Source organism: Coffea arabica, chromosome 4e, assembly GCF_036785885.1.
Source record: "Coffea arabica cultivar ET-39 chromosome 4e, Coffea Arabica ET-39 HiFi, whole genome shotgun sequence".
NCBI classification, from domain to species: Eukaryota; Viridiplantae; Streptophyta; class Magnoliopsida; order Gentianales; family Rubiaceae; genus Coffea; species Coffea arabica.
The window spans coordinates 47,426,879-47,445,993 of NC_092317.1; the positions used below are offsets into that span (position 1 = coordinate 47,426,879).

Consider the following 19,115-nt stretch of genomic DNA (forward strand, 5'->3'; position numbering starts at 1 on the left):
ATTAACAAACAAAATCCGATGTTGTTTACCTAATGGCAAAGATAAATAAGAAGATGTGCCTATCCAATACATATAATAAATATAAAAAAAAAAAAGAGAGAGAGAGAGAGAGAAGAATCGTCTCATTATGGGCCTAAAGCACATTTTATCCTCTGTAACTGTGGGACAAAATGATAAAGAATCTGCACGCGTAGCATTAATTGGATAGCATAGCAACTTCGCGATTTGATGATAATGATGTTTGAGGATTGATTGATTGGCTCATGATGATATCAATGCATCTGTTTTCATGCATATACAAACCAACGGACTCGGGGCACGGCTCGGCCAATTTTGGTCATTATCAACTGCGCGTAACTTTCTTTGTATATCGTGTAATTTTTTTTCCACAGGATGTATTTTCACAACAGATAGTGGTGGACCCCACACTTAACGCGAAAATCGAATTACATGGTGTAATCTCAGCCGCACAAAATTTTGAGGGCAAATCTTGGCCCTTAACCGTGCAGGACGGTCATACTGATGACCGTCCCTGCCCCAAATCCCAAACGAATAGCCAGATAATCATCTGTCAGTTTTAAATCCTCAAGGAATCATTTCAGACTTGCATGTCTGACAGAAAAAAAAAATTTTTTTTTTTTTTGGGGATGAGTTAGAATCTTACGGTCATGAATTCATTTGGTCCATTTCATTGGAATTTAAATATGGTGCTGATATGGTTTTCCTTGTTACCTTTTACTCTATATGAACTCTTGTATGAAACCACACGAATCATTTATTGAGTATTATTACTACACGAACGAATTAGTCTGCAGGATTCATGCATGCTCCCTATTTTACTCTTTTAACTTCTGAGCAAGAGAGTAAAATCTTGAATGTCATCACTCCCGTTTGAATTGACAGTTTCAAGAGTTTTTGTAGAAAAATGTACTGTAAATATTTGATGCATGTGAGGTAAAAATATAATTGAAAAATATATTCATGAAAAATATAAAAAATTTTCTGCGAAAAATCACAATCCAAACAAGTTTGGCCCTCCAACAACGATATTGGATCGAGTTACGTGCTCTTGACTTGGGTTTAAGTGGAAAAGTTCAAGAGAAGATTGAGGTTTTGATAATTAATTCTTGAATCTCCTCATTTGAATTCGATATTGAACACATTGAAAGTGGAAAACATTTAAATGGTAAAACATTTCATAAGTCGAATACATGTGTATACATGTTTATACACATGTATACGTAATTTTTTGTCTTAATTTTTACATTCGTTTTAGTTTGTACATTTATTTTGATTGAGAATATAAAGTAATAATTGCAAAGTTACCGAATAATGAACCAAAAGTGAGAAGACAAGGAAGCCTAAATTGAACCAATGAGAGGATAAAATGCCCAAGTAAATCTCAGGGAGGAAAAAAGAAAAGAAAATCAAGAGACATAAATTCGAGTTTTCCCCTTGTAATTAGGGGAACATAGCAAATCGTCTCTTTAGCTCATGAAATGTAATTGGCCAGCGAAATGACAATCATACCCTTATTGGAATGAAAAGTCGCATAATCCTTTTTATTCTTCCATTTTTAGTATGTCTAGATGTCTCTTTTCCCCCCTTGCATTTGCATTATGACATACAAAATTTGTCAAAACGCAAATGGTTAAATTTATATTTTTTTCCTTGTGAAATGCATTCTGTTCTTATTACCAAATCGTCGTTAGCCACCAATTATAGGAGTAATAAAGATTGAAACTAAATATATTTGCTTTTAGTATTGAGCTTTCATTTCCCTTCTTTATACTTATTATAACATGTCTTTCGAACAAAAATATGAATTGCTATCCTATATGAGATATATTTAATTGTCCTCAACTACGAAAGAAATTAAAATTATATATTAAGTAAAAAATAATTTATGCAACTTCTATATATAATATATAAATTCATTGTATCGTCAACATTTAATGAAAACTTAATTCACAATGTTAATAAAAGTAAAAGTTACTTGAGTTATTTTTACAAAATTCATATTTTAATTTTTTTTACTATAGTTTACGATAATTAAAAAATCAATACTTTTGCACTTAAAATTTGTATATCACAATAGACATGGAAGATGACAAGAGAGAAATTTAACCATAATAGAGAAAGGAAGAAAGCGAAAAGCAATAAGCATTATGTGAACAATTTCTTTCATTGAGGGCATGATTATATTTTAGTTCATTAAATACATTTGACTCTTAGAGCTCGTAAGAAAATAGGAGATTCCTTTTTAGTCGCTTTTGGGAGATCGGCCGGACAGAGGAGGTTATTTTAGTTATGCTTTGCGTGCGTCCCCCCCGGCCCCCTAAGGGGGGGTGCGCTTCAGCCGACCGGAAGGGAGGAGTTGAGTTGGTCGCTTAGCCGTCAGACCGAATCACGAGCGATTCTTGACTAGGAAATCCGAAGTCTAGTTGGTCTTTAGCTTAGGGAGGATCCCCCTTTTAAGAACCCGGAAATCAAATTTCATACTACTGTATAAATTGTGCAATTTTTCTTTTATCTGGTATTTCGATACCTTGGAATTAAAATAATAAGAGCACTCAGGAAAAAAATCAATCAATTAGAGACCGAGAAGAGTCTACTTCTCGATGAAATCCTTTCTCAGAAGGAATTAGAGTCTAATAAGACCTCCTTTTCTTGTCTTTATAGTGTTCTTCTTTCAGTATTCTACTACACGTTATATTAGGGGTTTGCAGTTTAGTATGCTTAAATATACCCCCTTGCCCTTGCTCGGCTAGAGATGCAAACGAGTCGAATCGAGTTAAGTTTCGAGTTAATTGAGCTGAGTCTCAACATAATTTTACGAAACTCGAACTCAAATTTAAACTCGAATTCAACTCAAATTCGAGAGCTCGAACTTAAAAAAAATAAAAATAATTATTTTATTTTTTAAAAATGAATAAAATAATAAATTTTCTTAACAAATAATAAAATATTAGGGATATATGTAATTTTACTATTAAAATAAAAATATATATATATATATTCGAGTTCGAATTAACTCGCGAACTAACGAGTTTAGTATTTTTTAATTCGAGTTCGACTTGGTTAGTTTGAATTTGATGTTGACCGAGTTCAAATCGAATTTGGACTCGAGCAGCTCTCGAGCTTGTAGCCCTAGCTGGGGCAATTTGTAGGTTTCATTAACATTACGTGTGAGTTGTGACATACTATTGACTCTTAATTACAGAAAGAGTTCACATATAAAAAAAAGGACTGAAAATCATGATAAATATAAATACAAAAATTCTAAAATCAAGAACGTAAACTATCGATAATTTATTTTTATCGCTTAAGCCGTACGTCAGATTTTCCCTACAGAAAATATAACTTATAATTAAGCCAAATCAAAATCATTTGGAATGTGAGAGAATTTTATCAGTTATTATTAAATTATTATTATTATTATTATTATTATCAATTTGTTTGGATAGTGTATTATTTGAAATATTATTTGGAATAATTACTGTAGCACTTTTTGTGATGTGATGTATGTGAGATAAAAAGGTGGTTGGAAATATAAAAGGGTAGGTTGGAAAATATATCTATAATGCAAACGAAATATTATTTGGAATAATTGGGATATCCAAACAAACCCAAATTTGTAAATAAAGAATGGTGAGATGGAAGTTAGGCAATTGGCAGATTCTCACACTTGCCGAAGTTTCCTAGTGAGTGCCAGTAGGACACCAAAAGTAGACTCCCTGCTCACCAGTCACTAAAATCCACCCCACGCCGCAGCCCTCTCCATATCCCCCACAATTCCCCCTCCTTTCTTGTTTTCTTTTTTTCTTTCTTTTTCCTTTTCCCTACAATTTGCATTTTCAATTTTTTGCAATAATCAATCAATCATTCACACACGCAAGAACAGTTGTAAAAATTAATATATAGTACTTATTAATCAACGAAAACAAGCCCTCGTTTCTTCTTCTCTTTAGAAACTTCACTGCTTTTTACCTCCTCCTCCAAGGGCTCTATTCAGCTAAACCCTAGAGCCCTAACCCAGCCCCTTCTCTCAGGTAAATTCCCTTTTCATACGCATGCATATTTTTGTTAATTTGGATAAGGGTTTGATGCGTGGTAGTTTGATTTTGTTCTCTAAGAAATTAGTCAAGAAATTAGTGGGTTTGGAATATGGAATTAGATCTTGGGAACTATAGAAAGACCTGAACTTTCATTTCTTATTTGGGATTTAATCCCTTTATTTCGTTGTGCTGATTATCTGTTTTTGCAACGATGAAACCCAAATTAAAAGGCTGAAATTTACTTGTCAACCCAATTTGGAATTCTGTGCAAAACCCTAATTTCAGTTTTTTGAGAATTTGGGGGAAAAGCTCGTTCTTTATCGTCTAGTTCAATTGACAAGAGGCTCAACTTCTAGCTGTAACCATAAAGGGGTGATAGGAAATTATGAGAATAAGTAGGATTTAACTTTTGATCGGGTAGATTAACGTATACGGTCTTATGCTATTGATTTGATTAATTTTGAGTTGGTTTTAGTTTGATGGTTTACTATGGGATTTGTAGGTGGTTTGAAATGTCGACTCCAGCTAGGAAGAGGCTGATGAGAGATTTTAAGAGGTTGCAGCAGGACCCACCCGCTGGCATCAGTGGTGCACCTCAAGACAATAACATTATGCTCTGGAATGCTGTGATATTCGGGTGAGCTTTCGACGGAGTTGTTTTGAAACTACATACTGTTATTGCGAGTGAATTACGTTTGCATATATGGATAATTTTATTTGTTTGCGTGGTTTTTCATTCACTAGTTGGTAAAACGTTTTCTGGTTTCTTTTCTGGTGTGGATTGCAGTCCTGATGATACACCTTGGGATGGAGGTAAGTCGATCATAACACTCAAAGTTTGTTCTTGCTAAGTCGATGACATTGATGGGTGATGTGTTGGTCCATGGCTTTCAATGCTTTCTGTATGACTTTGAATTATCATACTGTGAAGTTGATGTCCTGAATGGGTGAAGTTTTGGTCCGTGGCTTCTAAAGCTTGTCTATGACTTTAAATTATGAAACTGTGTAATCTTTTTAGGGTGGAATCAAGTCTACTGTGCTTCACTTGCCTTTAGTTTGTTGAACAACCAGTTATCGTGTAGCTTTGCTAACCTATTCAATGTTTATGTTTAGCATATACATTCAATTGAGTTTTCACTCTGGTCAATGTCCAGACTTCATTTATGAGTTTCACATGTATGTGATGCATCTGAATTTCTAGGATCTAAAGCTCGAGGATACAGTGAAATTTTGCTTCAACTAATTTTTCTGTATAAAGTCAAGTGTTATCCTGCCTCTGAAGCCACTATGTTTGCTCCACAGATGTACTTTTCTGATGTGCGCCTGTTGCTTTTGTTGGTTTAAAGTCGGAAGCCATTTATTTTAAGGAAAATGCATAGAAATGATACAAGTTCATTCTTCTCCTGTTCTCAGTATCTTGTGTCCTAACTTTGAAGCTAGAACATCTGGCACGTCCATTCTTTCCTTTGGAGATATATTGGATGTAAATATGTTTGCTTTGGCTTTAGGACTAGTATTTTGGTTACAGTGCATCTCTATGAACTTGATGGATCCTTATCTAACTTAATTGACCTTTGCTCTTGTACATAAAGAGGGAAATTGGAGATGTATGTTATAGTTATGAACTGCTAAACAATTCATCATAGACAATACTATTGCTTTTATAGCCTTATTTGCATTGCAAGTGGTACCCTACAAAAACTATTTATTTCTGGTGTTGGGGTGATTTTTTTACTCTTTATCTATATGTAGAGGAGGGATATGTTTAGGTTTAATTTTTTTTTTTTGAAGATTTTTCCATGATAAAGAAAGTATGACATGCACAAGAAGCCTTCAGCTCTTTGTTGATTGACTTGGCTTATAGTGTCTTTTGGAAATCAATTGTAAGGTTTCGTACTATGTAAGATGTTGATTATGATCCTGGTTCATCGATTCTTCCAAGACATGTTGACAATGGGATGACTTCTATGATCTCTTGTTCACAGAAATACCCTGGGGAAGTTTAGGTGGGAAGTCTGCAATTCGGACTTCCATACTCTACCACACAAGTGTCCAAATGCATGGTGCTGCATGCATTTGATTGGTTGCATTTGTACACTTGGCATCTATAGAAGTTGGAATTTTCCTGCAGAGTGCCTACTTGACAGTTTTTATATATAAATCAGTACATGTGTGAGAGTAGATGGACAGGAAAGTGCTAACAGTTGGTCCAGATTATTCATTTGCGGGGGATTATTTCATTATTTAAGTGCAAAACGGAGGAAAAAAAAGAGATCTCTGAAACCAAAAAACAATGTGATAGAGTAGGTAGGAGGAGAATAGAGCTTAAAAGAAAAATAAGGTTCTTCCAAGGGTTTTTTGGCACAATATCGGGAGCATTTGGATAACTGTATTGACATGATTTCTGTGATTCTTGTGACATGACATGTCATTTGTCTATGAAACATAACATTGTGAAATGTTTCACATAGTGATGTCAAATGGATGTCAAAATTTGTGTGATTTTTAACTGATACACTAAGTCATACTTAATGCTATACTTTCCCTAGAATATTTAGGCAATGTGACAATGAGATAATGTTTGTCGTATAAACAATCCATCAGAGAATTATGTAGGTTGCTTACCTGAATGCAATTATTATTCAAAATTAAGAAAATATTTTATTTTTAATCTTTTTCCAAGTATAAAAGTTGGTAGTCGTACAGTTGACTTTCAAGTTGATCTTCCACAATTCGACTTCTAAAAATCAGAAATATAATAAGAATAGAAATAATAGGGAAACAAATCAGAACGGTACTCGTCTTTGGCTAATTCCTTAGATTATACGTGAAAAAAAAAACTCGGTCAAATGTTGCTCTGACAATGAGTATGTATTAAACTAGGACAATTTTTTTAATAAAGCACTGATGCTACCGTGCTTAATCAGTATGGTAGCAGCTGTCAAGTCAAGAAAAAAAAACCTGACTTGCTCTCTGTTCTGGTTGACCAGATTTTTTTTTTTTAGAAAAAATTGTCTCAGCACGGCAGGGGTGTTTTTATTAAAAAAAGTGTTTGCTTGAGGTAATTTGTTTTCGGTCATGTGGAAGAGTTTTTCTTTTGGCATTTGTTCTTGACCCACTTAAAGCTCATTGAAGTGCCACTCTTCAGCTTTTGCGCGCCAGCAGTGGCTATTGATTTGGCTTTGTTGAATCCTGAGGCCGGTTTCTTGTTATTTCCAGCATCATTGGTTGCAGTGGAGGTGTCATCTTCGTCCATGGCACCAATTCCTCCCGCACCCCATTGATCTGCTCAGTCCGTCAGTAGCCATTTTTCTTTGGATCTAAAAACTAGGGACAGATAATTCAGAATCAACAACTAAAATCAATTGCAATAAACCTAATAAACCTAAGCCTTTGCTTTCCTGAATAAACCTAAACCTTTACTTTCCTGAATGGAAAATATACTGATGCCAATGAATTGCAAGATACATAATAGTAATGAAAGTTGACGAGGAAGACCCTGAAATGATGATGACAAATGTCTCCAAAGATCTCAAGAAGAATGGGAAAGATATACACAAAGAAAATCAACCTACAAAGGGAATTACCTTGCTTGGATTTAATCTTGAGGGCTGATGCTGCTGGTTCCTATGAAGAAGAAAGTGACGATGAAAAGCTTTAAGGGAACATGAAGAGATTAGTGGGGAGGTTGTATCTTGCATGTGGATAGGCAACATTTGACCAAGTGTTGTACAGTATTGTTTTCCTTTTTTATCTTTACTTTAGTAAGAATAGTACCAATCGTGTCCACTATTTCTACTTAATAGCCCTGTCTTGTAGTTGGTTAGGTTATGGGGCTACTCCAATTAATCGGTTTTTTTTTTTTTAAATAAAAACACCCCTGTGCAGCAATAGTACCAATAAAATTTTTTTTTTAAAAAATTCTGGTCAAAGGCTGCACGACTGTGCAGCCTTTTCCAGAACAGAGAGCAAGTCAGTTTTTTTTTTGACTCAACAGCTGCTACCATGCTGATTAAGCACGGTAGCGTCAGTGCTTTATTAAAAAAATTGTCCTGCACGTTTAGTACACACTCAATGTCAGAGCAACATTCGACCGAATTTTTTTTTTTTCACGTATAATCTAAGGAATTAGCCCTTGTCTTCACCCTCAAGCCATCTCTCTCGCCCACCTCTCTTTGTTGCATACCTCTAATCCACGTTTCTTCTATTACCCTCCTCTTCCTGCCAGCCTATCCCAATCTCCCGAGTTCCATTTCATTTCGCTTGGAATATTCAGTCCCATTTTCTTATCCCACTTCCTGTCCCAGGTTGTGAAATACTGCCACTTGTCCATTCACTAAAAATAAGAAAATCGTTGTTTGGATTCTCGCTTCAAACCTTTCAAATCTCTCACATATGTTAATAACAGTGAAAATATACATCTAATAAAATTTAGAAAATTTAACTCAAAGAAAAAAGAAGTTGGAAAAGTGTTCCTAATGGTATATCACCATGAGCACTTCCATTCCTCGGTGGAGACCTTCCCTCTCACGTGAACATTTGCAAGCAACCATTTTGTTCCTAAATTCCAAAAGGCCCTCAATAGAATGTTAACGGGATTTTGAAGTGTTGTGGATATTTCTTCTCCTGGAGTCAGGGAGAAATTTTGTTTTGTCTCAGAAATTTATGCTTTCCTTTTGCCAACTTCCACATTTTTCATGACTTTGATTTCCCTTGTGATTGCTTTCTTTTGTGGTAGGAATTCAAAGCATTACAATTGCTGAAGGTGCAATCTAGGTAGCATCTGTTCAATTAGTTTAAGTAGTTGCTGAACTATAACCGTTTTATTAGGAAAATTGTTCAAAGTGATAGAGGAGGTTGATCGTTGTTGAGGGATAGGGAATGAAGACTGTTTTCTTCCAACTTCTATCATTAGTATGTTTAAGGACTGGAAGTTAATGAGCTTGAGCACAAATAAAATTTTCGTAGTTTTAGTAAATGGACAAGTGGTGGCTTATTAGAATGTTGGATAGTGAGTGGGATATAAAAGTGGGATGGAAGATCCAAAGCACGTTTTTGTTAAGCCTGATCCCACCCTCTGCTGACACTGTTGCTGTTGCCTCATTTTGCTGTTATCCACTGCCTCAGCAACCGTCTTCTTTTTGTTTCAAATATCCTCCGGCAGCCATTGGAACAGTTGTACTAATTCAGAAAGATATTGATCTAAATAGTTTGATGGTAAACTTTTCTATTTGGCTTGCAAGAGTTGAGCAAGCTGTATAGAATTTGGGTGAAGCACTGGCTGAGAGGTATGGGGGCTAACTATTTAGTTTGTTACAAAAAAGAATAAAACAACGTTTGGAAAAGGGAGGCCTTTTTAGGTCAGCGGGTGATGGGACAGTTGCATTTTGGAAATTTAATCACCTGGATGGTCACATTTGCTAAATGTGACTGCCCACCTTTTCTTGTTGCTGTGCTAAAATAAAAGAAAAAAGAAAAGAAAATTTTGGTGGCAGTCATGTTTTAAATGTGGCTGCCTGCTTTAAAGTTTTTGTCCCCTCTCGCATCCCTTCTTCTTCTCCCCCTGTCCCCTCTTTCTAGCTAGCCACTTGTCTCTCTCTCCTCCTTCCACAACTATCTTTTTTCTTCCAAACATAATGTTTCACAACAACAGAAAAGATGTTCAACTTTTCCATAAAACCTATCTTTGCAATAAAACCTGGCTAAGATGTCTAGCAACCCTGCCATCCTCAACATAAGGCGTGACTGAAATCAAAATCATAAGAAAATTGTAGCTAGTTTGACATTCAACTGAGTATATAGCATACAAGGAAATTATATCCTATGTCATAGGCAACATAAATATTTGCAATCTGGATTGTCATGTGAAAAAGAGGGAAAAAAATTATAGCACAAATGTATGTCTAGTACTGGCTAAAGAGCCCATAAAGGGCTTAAAAAAGTATATTGTGTGCTGCAGTAATGATTGTTAAATTACAAGTTTGCTTATATGTACACTAATTGTTTCCCTAAGGGGAGTGTATGTATATAAGTTGATCAGCACATAAAAGTGTAACTAAAGCAGGTTCCTATGATTTGAGCAAATATGCATTACAAGGCAAGGAAGTAGGGTGATGTTCAAGAGCCTATTCATAGTTCATAACCCCCCTTAAAAAAAAAAAAAAAAAAAACCAGCCAAGGTTAGTGTACTATCAGTGATTGCTTGTGTTAGTGACCCAACTTTTGTTGATAGAAGCCCATCGTAATAGGTCCCTCATGAAAGCCGAGATGACATGACTTAGATAGTAAGGGTAGATAAACACCTGCATTAGAGCTAGAGACATTCAATATAAATATGCTTGAGTGGAACTCGGCTGACAACTCTCTAGTTTCATTAAAGTACTGAAATTGAGCTAGGCCTTTTTATGGCCATCACCATTGGAGTTTAACCCATGTTTTGAGTCACGTACCTGCCTGCTGATCTTCTACTGTGCATCATCTATCATCTGTAGGTTGGATTTTCATAATGTGGTTAGGGAGGGGAGAAGAAGAAAGGGTGGGAGGGGGCCCACCAAAACTTTAAAGTAGGCGGTCCGCCCATCAAAATTTTCTTTTTTTTTCCTCTTCATTATTTTTAACACAAGAAAAAAATGGGGCAGTTGAATGTAAGATGACCTTAAAGACAATAATCGTAAGATTCAATCTAAAGTGAGTGTTTACCATCCACTTTTTCATTTGGGAGTGGGTGAAAATAGCAGAACAACTTCAGTATTGTGAATATGAATTATGATATTCTGGTGGTGGTATGTGATAAGGGAAATTCTAGATGCTATTATGTGGTGAATTAATGCAGAAAATTAATTCTTTTTGATCAAGTGGCCTTTGTTCCATGTCTTTTTGTTTCCCTCCCTTGTGCTAAGCACTGTCAGTTCTTTAAGTGTCTTTTTTATGTTTATGAGCAAGACCATGGCTCCTGGATGTTTATGCGCATTTCCTTTGGGCACATCAGGTACGTTCAAGTTGACACTTCAGTTCACGGAAGATTACCCAAACAAGCCCCCAACTGTGCGATTTGTTTCTCGGATGTTTCATCCAAATAGTAAGCATGACTATTGTATAGAATATTCATTTAAAGGCTAATTTGGCATTATTCTAATTCAGGATTTATTATTTGAGCAGTTTATGCAGATGGAAGTATATGTCTTGATATTCTTCAAAATCAGTGGAGTCCAATATATGATGTTGCAGCGATACTAACCTCAATCCAGGTAAATCACATTGGAATTGTAGCAGATGATATTAGTTATGAGTCTGTTCTTTTTTTGTTGTCTATATGAGCCACCTTATTATGGGTATTTTCTTCATCTCAATGTTATCGCAGGATGGACATTTCAAATTCTGCATAGAATTGAATAATCGTAGAAATCGATTGCTTCCAGATTAGCCAATAATAGGCTGTTGGAGCAGTAATTTAGTCTGATTTTTAAATGCCAACTGAACAGACTATTTTAATAATAAGTTTGCTAATTAAGGCATAAAATATTTAACATGTATGTGTGAGGTCCACCTTCACTAATCTGCTTCTCGTTTGCTTCATTTTGGTATACTTATTTACATGATGCTGCCTTGTTGAGTCAACTTGCACTGAGCCCAAGATGCTACTCCTAGAAATAACAAGAATCTCATTGGCAATAAGTTAATATCTATTCCTCTTGGTAAGGAGGCACCTTTGACTTTGGTAACTGAGTTGCTAAGAAAATGTAGTTGGTGACTTGCTTTTGGTTCAAGGGAAACCGTGCAACTTTAAAAGATGCTAGAGTTGAAAATTTCACTACTCTGGGAACAGGATGGAGCAATTCCATTTTTTGTCTTTATTTCGACTTGAAGGGTGGGCTTGGTTTTAACACTGACAGGAAAGCATAGAAAGAGCCCTTGTTTGCTTAGATCTCTTAGTTCTTTGTTCCTAGGCAATATATGGAAGAGGAAATAAAAATGAATTTAGTGGCGTCTTGACTCGATAAGGTTCCTCCTCTGAAATTGAGTCTTCACGGAGGTGAGCATCCTTAGAAACTAAAGTGACCTCACTCGGTTTCAGAATTATACAATAGAATAATCAGGGCTATCAAAGTAAGCTGAACAAAGTGTATCTATTATCGTAATTTCATTCTTCTCTTTCCTTTTCATCTCCAGTTCTGCATATGTGACGAGATAAGTCAGGCAGCGTTATTGCCACGTGGTTAATGAATTTCTTTCCCTTTCTGATGCCCCTAACCCCTATCACTACTTGCTCTGACATATTTGGATGACTAATTCTTTATCTGGTCAAGCACATTATCTCTCCATGCCGTAAAATTGTTATGGAGTATGAATTTCCTTAAATGCTCCACCCTCCCATCACCATTGAATATTTCTTGGCCCATGCCCGGAGTCGTTACCTTAACTGCAAGGTGGGGGATGCCGAAGCCAGGGCTAGTGACTGGAGTAAGTTGTAATAAGGGAGGTAGCACATTGACTTGACATTTTCTGTCTACCACATGGACCTTTCTCACTGTTGCAGTTAGCAGTTGATACTTTGTCTGGGAATGGCTCAAGATATTATTAATCATGGGCTCTTTTTTAGAATACAGTTATAAGTGGTTTTGCTTTTTGCAGTCTCTACTGTGCGATCCAAATCCTAATTCTCCAGCAAATTCTGAAGCTGCACGCCTGTTTAGCGAGAATAAGCGTGAATACAACCGCAGAGTCAGGGAAATTGTGGAACAGAGCTGGACTGCCGACTGATACTGTTGTGAGGCCTGCATTGGTACCAGGGATGATCTCATCCTGTTGTTGTGGGCCTGTTTAAGTTTCATCTGTCAATTTAAAGACCTTTATGCTGGCTTTCTTGAATCAAAACTCGATACTCCGGTCCTACTATATTTGTTAGGACTATTTATTTGGTATGACTTGCTGTATTTCATCATCTAGCTCCTGTAAAATAGGATTTTTCTGTTGTAAGCTGTCATGGGATACATAGACATTCTGTTCCTATAAATATTGTTGTCTTGTGACATGATTCAATATGCCTTTGTGTTTTGGTTTAGTCATCAAATGTGCTTTTGATGCTTTGGTGAGAAGATTCACATTTGGCAAGCTTGTAATCCCAGTAGGACTTAAGAATGCTTTACAACTATCAGGCAACAAATGACTCTAGAAAAAAAAATGCGTATTCGTTTATATTTGCTGAGCAGTGTTCACTTAAAAAAAGATTAGCAGGGAAATGTGGGATTTAAGAAGCGGGGAGGGAGGAGGAGGATTTGGAGATGGGATCTCTAAATTCTGAGATTTCAACCTTGAGTATAAGTCTGTCAATTGGGTTTAATGGGCTGGGCTTTTGTAAGTTCGAATTCAGTTTATTTAATTTGTAATATTTTAGGGATTTGGGTAATGAGTTTTGGGTTAATAAACGTGAAGTTCATATTCAATTCATATAATATTCGGGTTGTGAGTCTTATTTGGGCTTAGTCTAAGTTTATTTATTATTCTTTAATTTTCTTAATATAATTATTATAACTATTAAATTGTAAAACGAGTTTAATATTTACAAGATTACAATATTAAAACTAAACATGAACAAATAATAATTTTTAAAAGTATATAAATTAAAAAATTTTCAACAATATATATATTTAATTTGTTCAAAACGCATGAAAAATAGTAATAAAACATTCGGTTATAAACCAATACATCTTTAAAAGTTGGAACTTTTTTATAACCTTGTGATTTGAATTCAAATATGCTTGGTGATTGGAATTCAAATATGCTTGATGATTTGTGTTTCTAGACCAAAAAGAAATCAACCACTATTATGTCAATGCAAAAATTTACTCAAATAATAAGAAAAGTTAGAGATTCAGTTATGCATTACTAATATTGGTTCTCAAGAAAACTCATAGAAGAGTTTTCAGATGTATTTTTGTGTTTTGTAATTTATATATATTTAGTATTTAGTAATAATATATTTGGATATATAATTATGTATAATATCAAAATATAAATATTATATATATACATATATATAGATAATTAAAGGGCCGAGCCTATATCGAGTTTGAACCTAATGAGGCTCAAGTTCAGCTCATATTTAATTTGGATATAATTTTTAGGTTCAAGTTCAGACTTCAGACCGACTCACTAAAAAGTCGGGCTCGTCGAGCTTTTTTTGATCAAACAAGCCGAGTTCAAGCTGACCCAACTCCATTAACAATCCTACTTTTGTGGCATCCATTTTCAACTGTAGAAATGATTTCAGTGTGCAATGTAGTTACCGGATGTCAAAGGATGTGTGTGTGTCTGTTTCATTTTCTCATTGACCTAGAATCTGAAGTTACTGTTTCCATATAAACTAGATTGCATATTTTAAACACTTGTTTGTATTGAAGATTGATTTTATTTTTTTTAGCCTAAAAAGCATGTAATATATAATATGGTTCAAAAAATAAGAAGATGATTAAAAAACATATTTATAATACAACCAAAACTCTTTTTTTTTTTGGCAAAAAACTGGCTATCCGGAGGGAAAAAAAATGTCTGTGTAATGTTAGCTGTAGATTTGGTATTAATATTGTTGATATTATTTGTACACGAGAAAAAAGAATGTTACTACTAAATACCGTTGTAGCCAATTAACGAATTTTATTTACTAGTATATTTTTATGCATCGCTTGTCCACCCCCCCCCCCCGGCCGGGCGGGGGTTTTATGCATTGCTTTTTTTCTTTCTAATTTTGCCCTTGAAAGACCACAGTAAAATGTCATTATGTTAGCCCACTTTGTTAGAGAGGATTAAGTCTAATCTTGAGCCATGAAAATATTTTTGGAATATTTTGGCACAATTCCATTTTAACAGCTGATCTTAACCACACATTGTTATGCATCGCAATAGAGGCCTAATCTTCAATTCTTCTTCTTTTTTTTTTTTCCGAAGAAAAGTTGGCAATTTCAGTGAGAAATACTGAAATTTTTTTTTGCAAATATATAGCTTAATAACCAAATAAATATCACCTAATAAACAACCAAAGAGCCAAAGAGGCAGGTATTTTTTAGGATATTATTATGACTAGCATATCTTGAAATTCAAATGATATAATGAACAAGGTTTCCACAACCATTCCAATTTTGATACTCTGTTTTCTAATTTTTTAGGATGTTAATACTCTGTTTTCTAATTTTTGTGGTTTGGGCATGTTTTTTAGTAGTAGAAGCGGTATTCGGTAGACTTCAAGAATTCGAAAGCCAGCACCCAAAAAAAGGTAAAAAGGTAAGACTAAATTTTCACTCACCTTAATAATCTTGCAAAAAATCATGCTATTAAGAGTCACAAAAACGAGATATTTGACATGCAAAACGGATAATCCCAAACTAGTACATGTATAAAAGCTAGACAGTTGAAGTTTAGGTTCCAGGCATCACAAACCAAAACAAATGACAGCAATATTAAACTTCACACTTCACACAATGCTTGGCTGCTGCTAACTTTCACCCTGTAAAACACGGCAGTATGTATCTATACAAAAGGAAAAGCCCCAGATAAAATAATGAAGACCAAACCAAACTGGACAGCTGCATTTGGCATTGACTAAACTTCAGACAAACTCATCTCTTCAGTCTCCACAGCCTCCTGCAGCAATAAAAACTAACCATCATCAACTACACATACTGAGAGCAGAAAAGAAGAATCAGCTTGAAAATGCAATCTGAGGGCAGAAAATAGACTAATAAAAAAGCAACTCATCCTTTGCACATCCCTAAACCCACTTCATATCTCATTGCTTGTTAATGAGTAAACCCAATCTGAAGTAACCTAAAGGTGCGTACTAACTGAAGGGGAGGTGAAGATTTTAGGGGACTTTACAATAGTCTAAATCACAGGAGATAGCACCAAACAGCAGTCAGCAGTATGAAAGGTTTGAGACCTTCAGGATAACCAGGAAGCTTTCTTGGAGAAACTTAAAAACCGAAAGTGCTTTAATGAAATTTAACCTAAACATTTGCATTTTTGCTAGTATAGAAAAAGATAGATTAAAATTTTACCACGTTTTCTTTATTTTCTTGGAGTGCTTTATCCTCTGGTGGGGAATTGAGCGAACCTGTGGCATTGAACAGTAATAAATAGACCCATTGAGTAGTCAATTGAGTACATTCTAGTTTAGAAGCAATTACCTTCTACATTAGACGATTTCTTTCCCTGCTTCTTCAGCTTATCATTATGTGGTTCTTGCTTTCTCGGTTTTTGAACTTTCTTGTGTGTTCTACCAGCTCCAGCTTCAACACCAGACTTTGCATTTGGAACCACTTTCTTTGCTGATCTCCTGACTTTAGTAGCAGACTCATTCTTTTGAGTTTTCTCCTTGTTTGGGTCTTTAACTTGACGAGCTTTATCAACGCCAGCATTCGAGGGCTCCAATTTCAGCTTCTGACTGTCTGCTGAAGATGACGAGCTATGTACATCATCATCAGATGACCGAGTTTCCTCATCAGGCACATGGGAACAAGTTTCAGAAACCTGCAACTGCTCTAAGCTCTCTGAAATATTGTAGCCTTGACACAATTCCTTCAGAGTCTCTCCAAACTCAGCAAGGCTATGGCGCCGAATATAGGATTTCAATTCGTCCCTCAAGAGTTGAAGAGGCTGAACAGAGAAGCACAAATGAGAAGCAAGAACGTGTCGCTAATCAGATGTAATTTTATGTCATAGCGGACAGTGTCACAAGGGTAACATAGATATGATGACTTAAGATCAGACATTCCATTTTGTCCCAGTAATAGGCTGGAACATTGTAAAACTAGAGCAATAGCAAGTCTAGGCCAGGACAAACATATCAGTAAGCCTTAGAGTAAAGTGCAAAAATCATTGATTAGGATCTGCAATTTCGTAGCTGACCCAAAAGTAAACCCCAAATACTTTTTTATACAGGTATAGAATTCCCTTCAAGTAAATAACTAGGTAAATGACTCAAGGATATGAGAGTAGGCGCTAAAAGGGTCGCTTCCAATGAAATTTGCATCCTCCTTTCTGTCATGCACAAGTGCACACTCATATAACTGTATAATTTATTTCCTACCTCACATCCCATCTCTAAAGCAAGTTTAAAGAAGCCAAGGGAGACTGATTGCTTGGATGCAGATTCAGAGAGCTTAATCAGAGACAACCAATATGATGCTCGAGTCAGACTGTTGTACTTTCTTCTAAGAGACGATTTTGAAACATCAGAAAGCGGTGTGTCACTTTTTCCAGTGGACCTCTTTGCCCTAGCCTCAGATATGGGAGTTGTATTTCCTACAGATCTTGGAGCAGGACTAGCAGTTGACTTTGCAGGAATGGACAGCCGTCTTGGTGGCTTTGCAGATTTCTCCTTGCCAGAGAGATCAAGCACACCCACACTCTTACTTACACTTGATGCAATCCTTCCCCTGAATATGCATGCATCCAGAAAAGCCTCAGTTAATACTTCTCAGTAGACCCATATTCAGGCTTGCAATTATTAAGAATGAGCTTAAAAACATAGACGACAGTATTCTAATGCTGTGAGTTATTGCAAATAAAATCATAGTAATCCCTGAATTAATTTTGCATTCAATTATATGGAGAATGGAAAAACCATTTCCATCAATTCTTAATTCCAGTTCACTTAAGCAACACATAAAGCCTTTCATATGCTGGACCAATTACTCAAAAGGGGGAACCAACAAAGCAAACCAGGCAATTGAAGAACTAATATCCCGGTTAATACAAATGTGCCTGTTGCATAATAACCAAATATTGTGATCCGTCTGACTCAGGGCAGAGGCCTCGAAAACCTAACTAATCATCAAACTGAAATGCATAAAGCAAAAGTCAAAATTGAGCACTGAGATAGGATCAAATTACATACCTAACAGCATACATTAGATATAAGGAAAACAAGAAACAAATTTCTCTTCAAGCCAATTCCAAGAACACATATCATCCAGATTAAACAACAGAAACCCTAATTCATTGGTCAAAAAAGAACCCTTTTTTGGCAAATTAGTAAAACCCCTACTCAGGGGAACAGGAAAAGAAAAAAGGAAGCATTTTTTTTCGTGAAAATACGATCGCCAAGTTAATGATCTTCAGAAACAGAACCAATTAAACTCAATAACTTCAGAAACACATGCAGATGATATAAATTAAAACCTGGTTCTAGGTAGAGAAGAATTAGAGGCATCAGTCAGAGGGGGCTTCTCCTCCTTGGACTTTGCAGCAGATCGAAGAGGATATCTGAGAAGTCTGCTTGCTGATCTCTTTGCATTGCCTGAAACAATCAAAACCCATAAAAACCCAGAAACAAAAACCAACAATTATTCACAAATTCCAGAAAACAGACCAAAACTTTAAACAAAAAACGATACCAGAAGCAGAGGTTTGGTCTTTGACCGAGTCTTCCATGGGAAAAGACAGCAAAAACAAATGGGGTTTTTCTCTAACAATAAGATATCTAAGAAGGGGAAAGAATCAGAGAGAAATGAAATGACGAAGAGGGTATAAGGATTATGGGTATTTATATGAAGGGGAGAGAATATGCTTCCGGGCAGTTGCCAAATGGGTGACAGATGGGCGGGAAATTGGGAAGTCTCGAAATCGAAAAATTGGGTGCAGAAATATACAGCTAAGATTTGGGGCTGGATGGTTTTAGGAGGAAACGGTTTAATAATTTAAATTAGACAACGGCTATTAAGGGTTTGGGGCCCAAAAATTAGTAGGATCCTTCGTTGTTGTAGTAAAGTAGGGTAAAGTAAGACGCTCATCATTTTGAATTTCAAATTTGAAAATTTCTTTATTATGTTTTTCTTTCAAAAAAATGGAGAAACAAGAGAAATTAGTGATGGTTTTTTATGAAGAAAAGAAGGAAAAAGGGTTTTTGCATGTTGGGATATTGGGATTGAGTGTGCTTTTAGAAATAATAGAAATTTAAACAAGTAAAAAATTATTTTAATTTGCATGAATAGCTAATATCGAGGATATGTTTGTGGCCAAAAAAAAAGGCAATGGAAGTAGAAAAATAGATTATTTTGGCAG

General features: G+C 35.6%; 2 protein-coding genes across 3 annotated transcripts; one reads left to right on the forward strand and one right to left on the reverse strand.

The window, feature by feature from the left end:
- Positions 1-3,834: 3,834 nt before the first annotated feature.
- Positions 3,835-13,099, forward strand: LOC113742180 (ubiquitin-conjugating enzyme E2 2). The gene is made up of 6 exons (XM_027269932.2): positions 3,835-4,052; positions 4,561-4,695; positions 4,846-4,871; positions 11,047-11,136; positions 11,217-11,305; positions 12,690-13,099. Exons 2-6 carry the CDS (start codon positions 4,571-4,573, stop codon positions 12,816-12,818), a joined length of 459 nt encoding a protein of 152 aa, XP_027125733.1. The 5' UTR covers positions 3,835-4,052; positions 4,561-4,570; the 3' UTR covers positions 12,819-13,099.
- A 2,263-nt stretch (positions 13,100-15,362) lies between these two features.
- LOC113742986 (uncharacterized) lies at positions 15,363-18,818 on the reverse strand. Of its 2 annotated transcripts, XM_027271031.2 has the most exons (6): positions 18,449-18,818; positions 18,234-18,351; positions 17,140-17,488; positions 16,238-16,706; positions 16,109-16,164; positions 15,363-15,695 (listed from the first exon to the last, which is right to left on the reverse strand). In XM_027271031.2, exons 1-6 carry the CDS (start codon positions 18,483-18,485, stop codon positions 15,654-15,656), a joined length of 1,071 nt encoding a protein of 356 aa, XP_027126832.1. In that variant the 5' UTR covers positions 18,486-18,818; the 3' UTR covers positions 15,363-15,653. The 2 variants fall into 2 exon arrangements, with proteins under 2 accessions (XP_027126832.1, XP_027126833.1); XM_027271032.2 differs by lacking the exon at positions 16,109-16,164 and having other exon boundaries at positions 18,449-18,714.
- Positions 18,819-19,115: the final 297 nt, after the last annotated feature.

Excerpts from the sequence above, each read along its gene's own strand:
- LOC113742986 (XM_027271031.2), bottom strand. The coding sequence starts at position 18,485 with ATGGAAGACTCGGTCAAAGACCAAACCTCTGCTTCTG. Across the intron at positions 18,352-18,448 it reads AGACCAAACCTCTGCTTCTG|GCAATGCAAAGAGATCAGCA; the intron begins GTATCGTTTTTT and ends TGATTGTTTCAG. Across the intron at positions 15,696-16,108 it reads AAGAAAATAAAGAAAACGTG|GAGGCTGTGGAGACTGAAGA; the intron begins GTAAAATTTTAA and ends TTATTGCTGCAG.
- LOC113742180 (XM_027269932.2), top strand. The coding sequence starts at position 4,571 with ATGTCGACTCCAGCTAGGAAGAGGCTGATGAGAGATTTTAAGAGGTTG. Across the intron at positions 11,137-11,216 it reads TCGGATGTTTCATCCAAATA|TTTATGCAGATGGAAGTATA; the intron begins GTAAGCATGACT and ends TTATTTGAGCAG. Across the intron at positions 11,306-12,689 it reads CGATACTAACCTCAATCCAG|TCTCTACTGTGCGATCCAAA; the intron begins GTAAATCACATT and ends TGCTTTTTGCAG.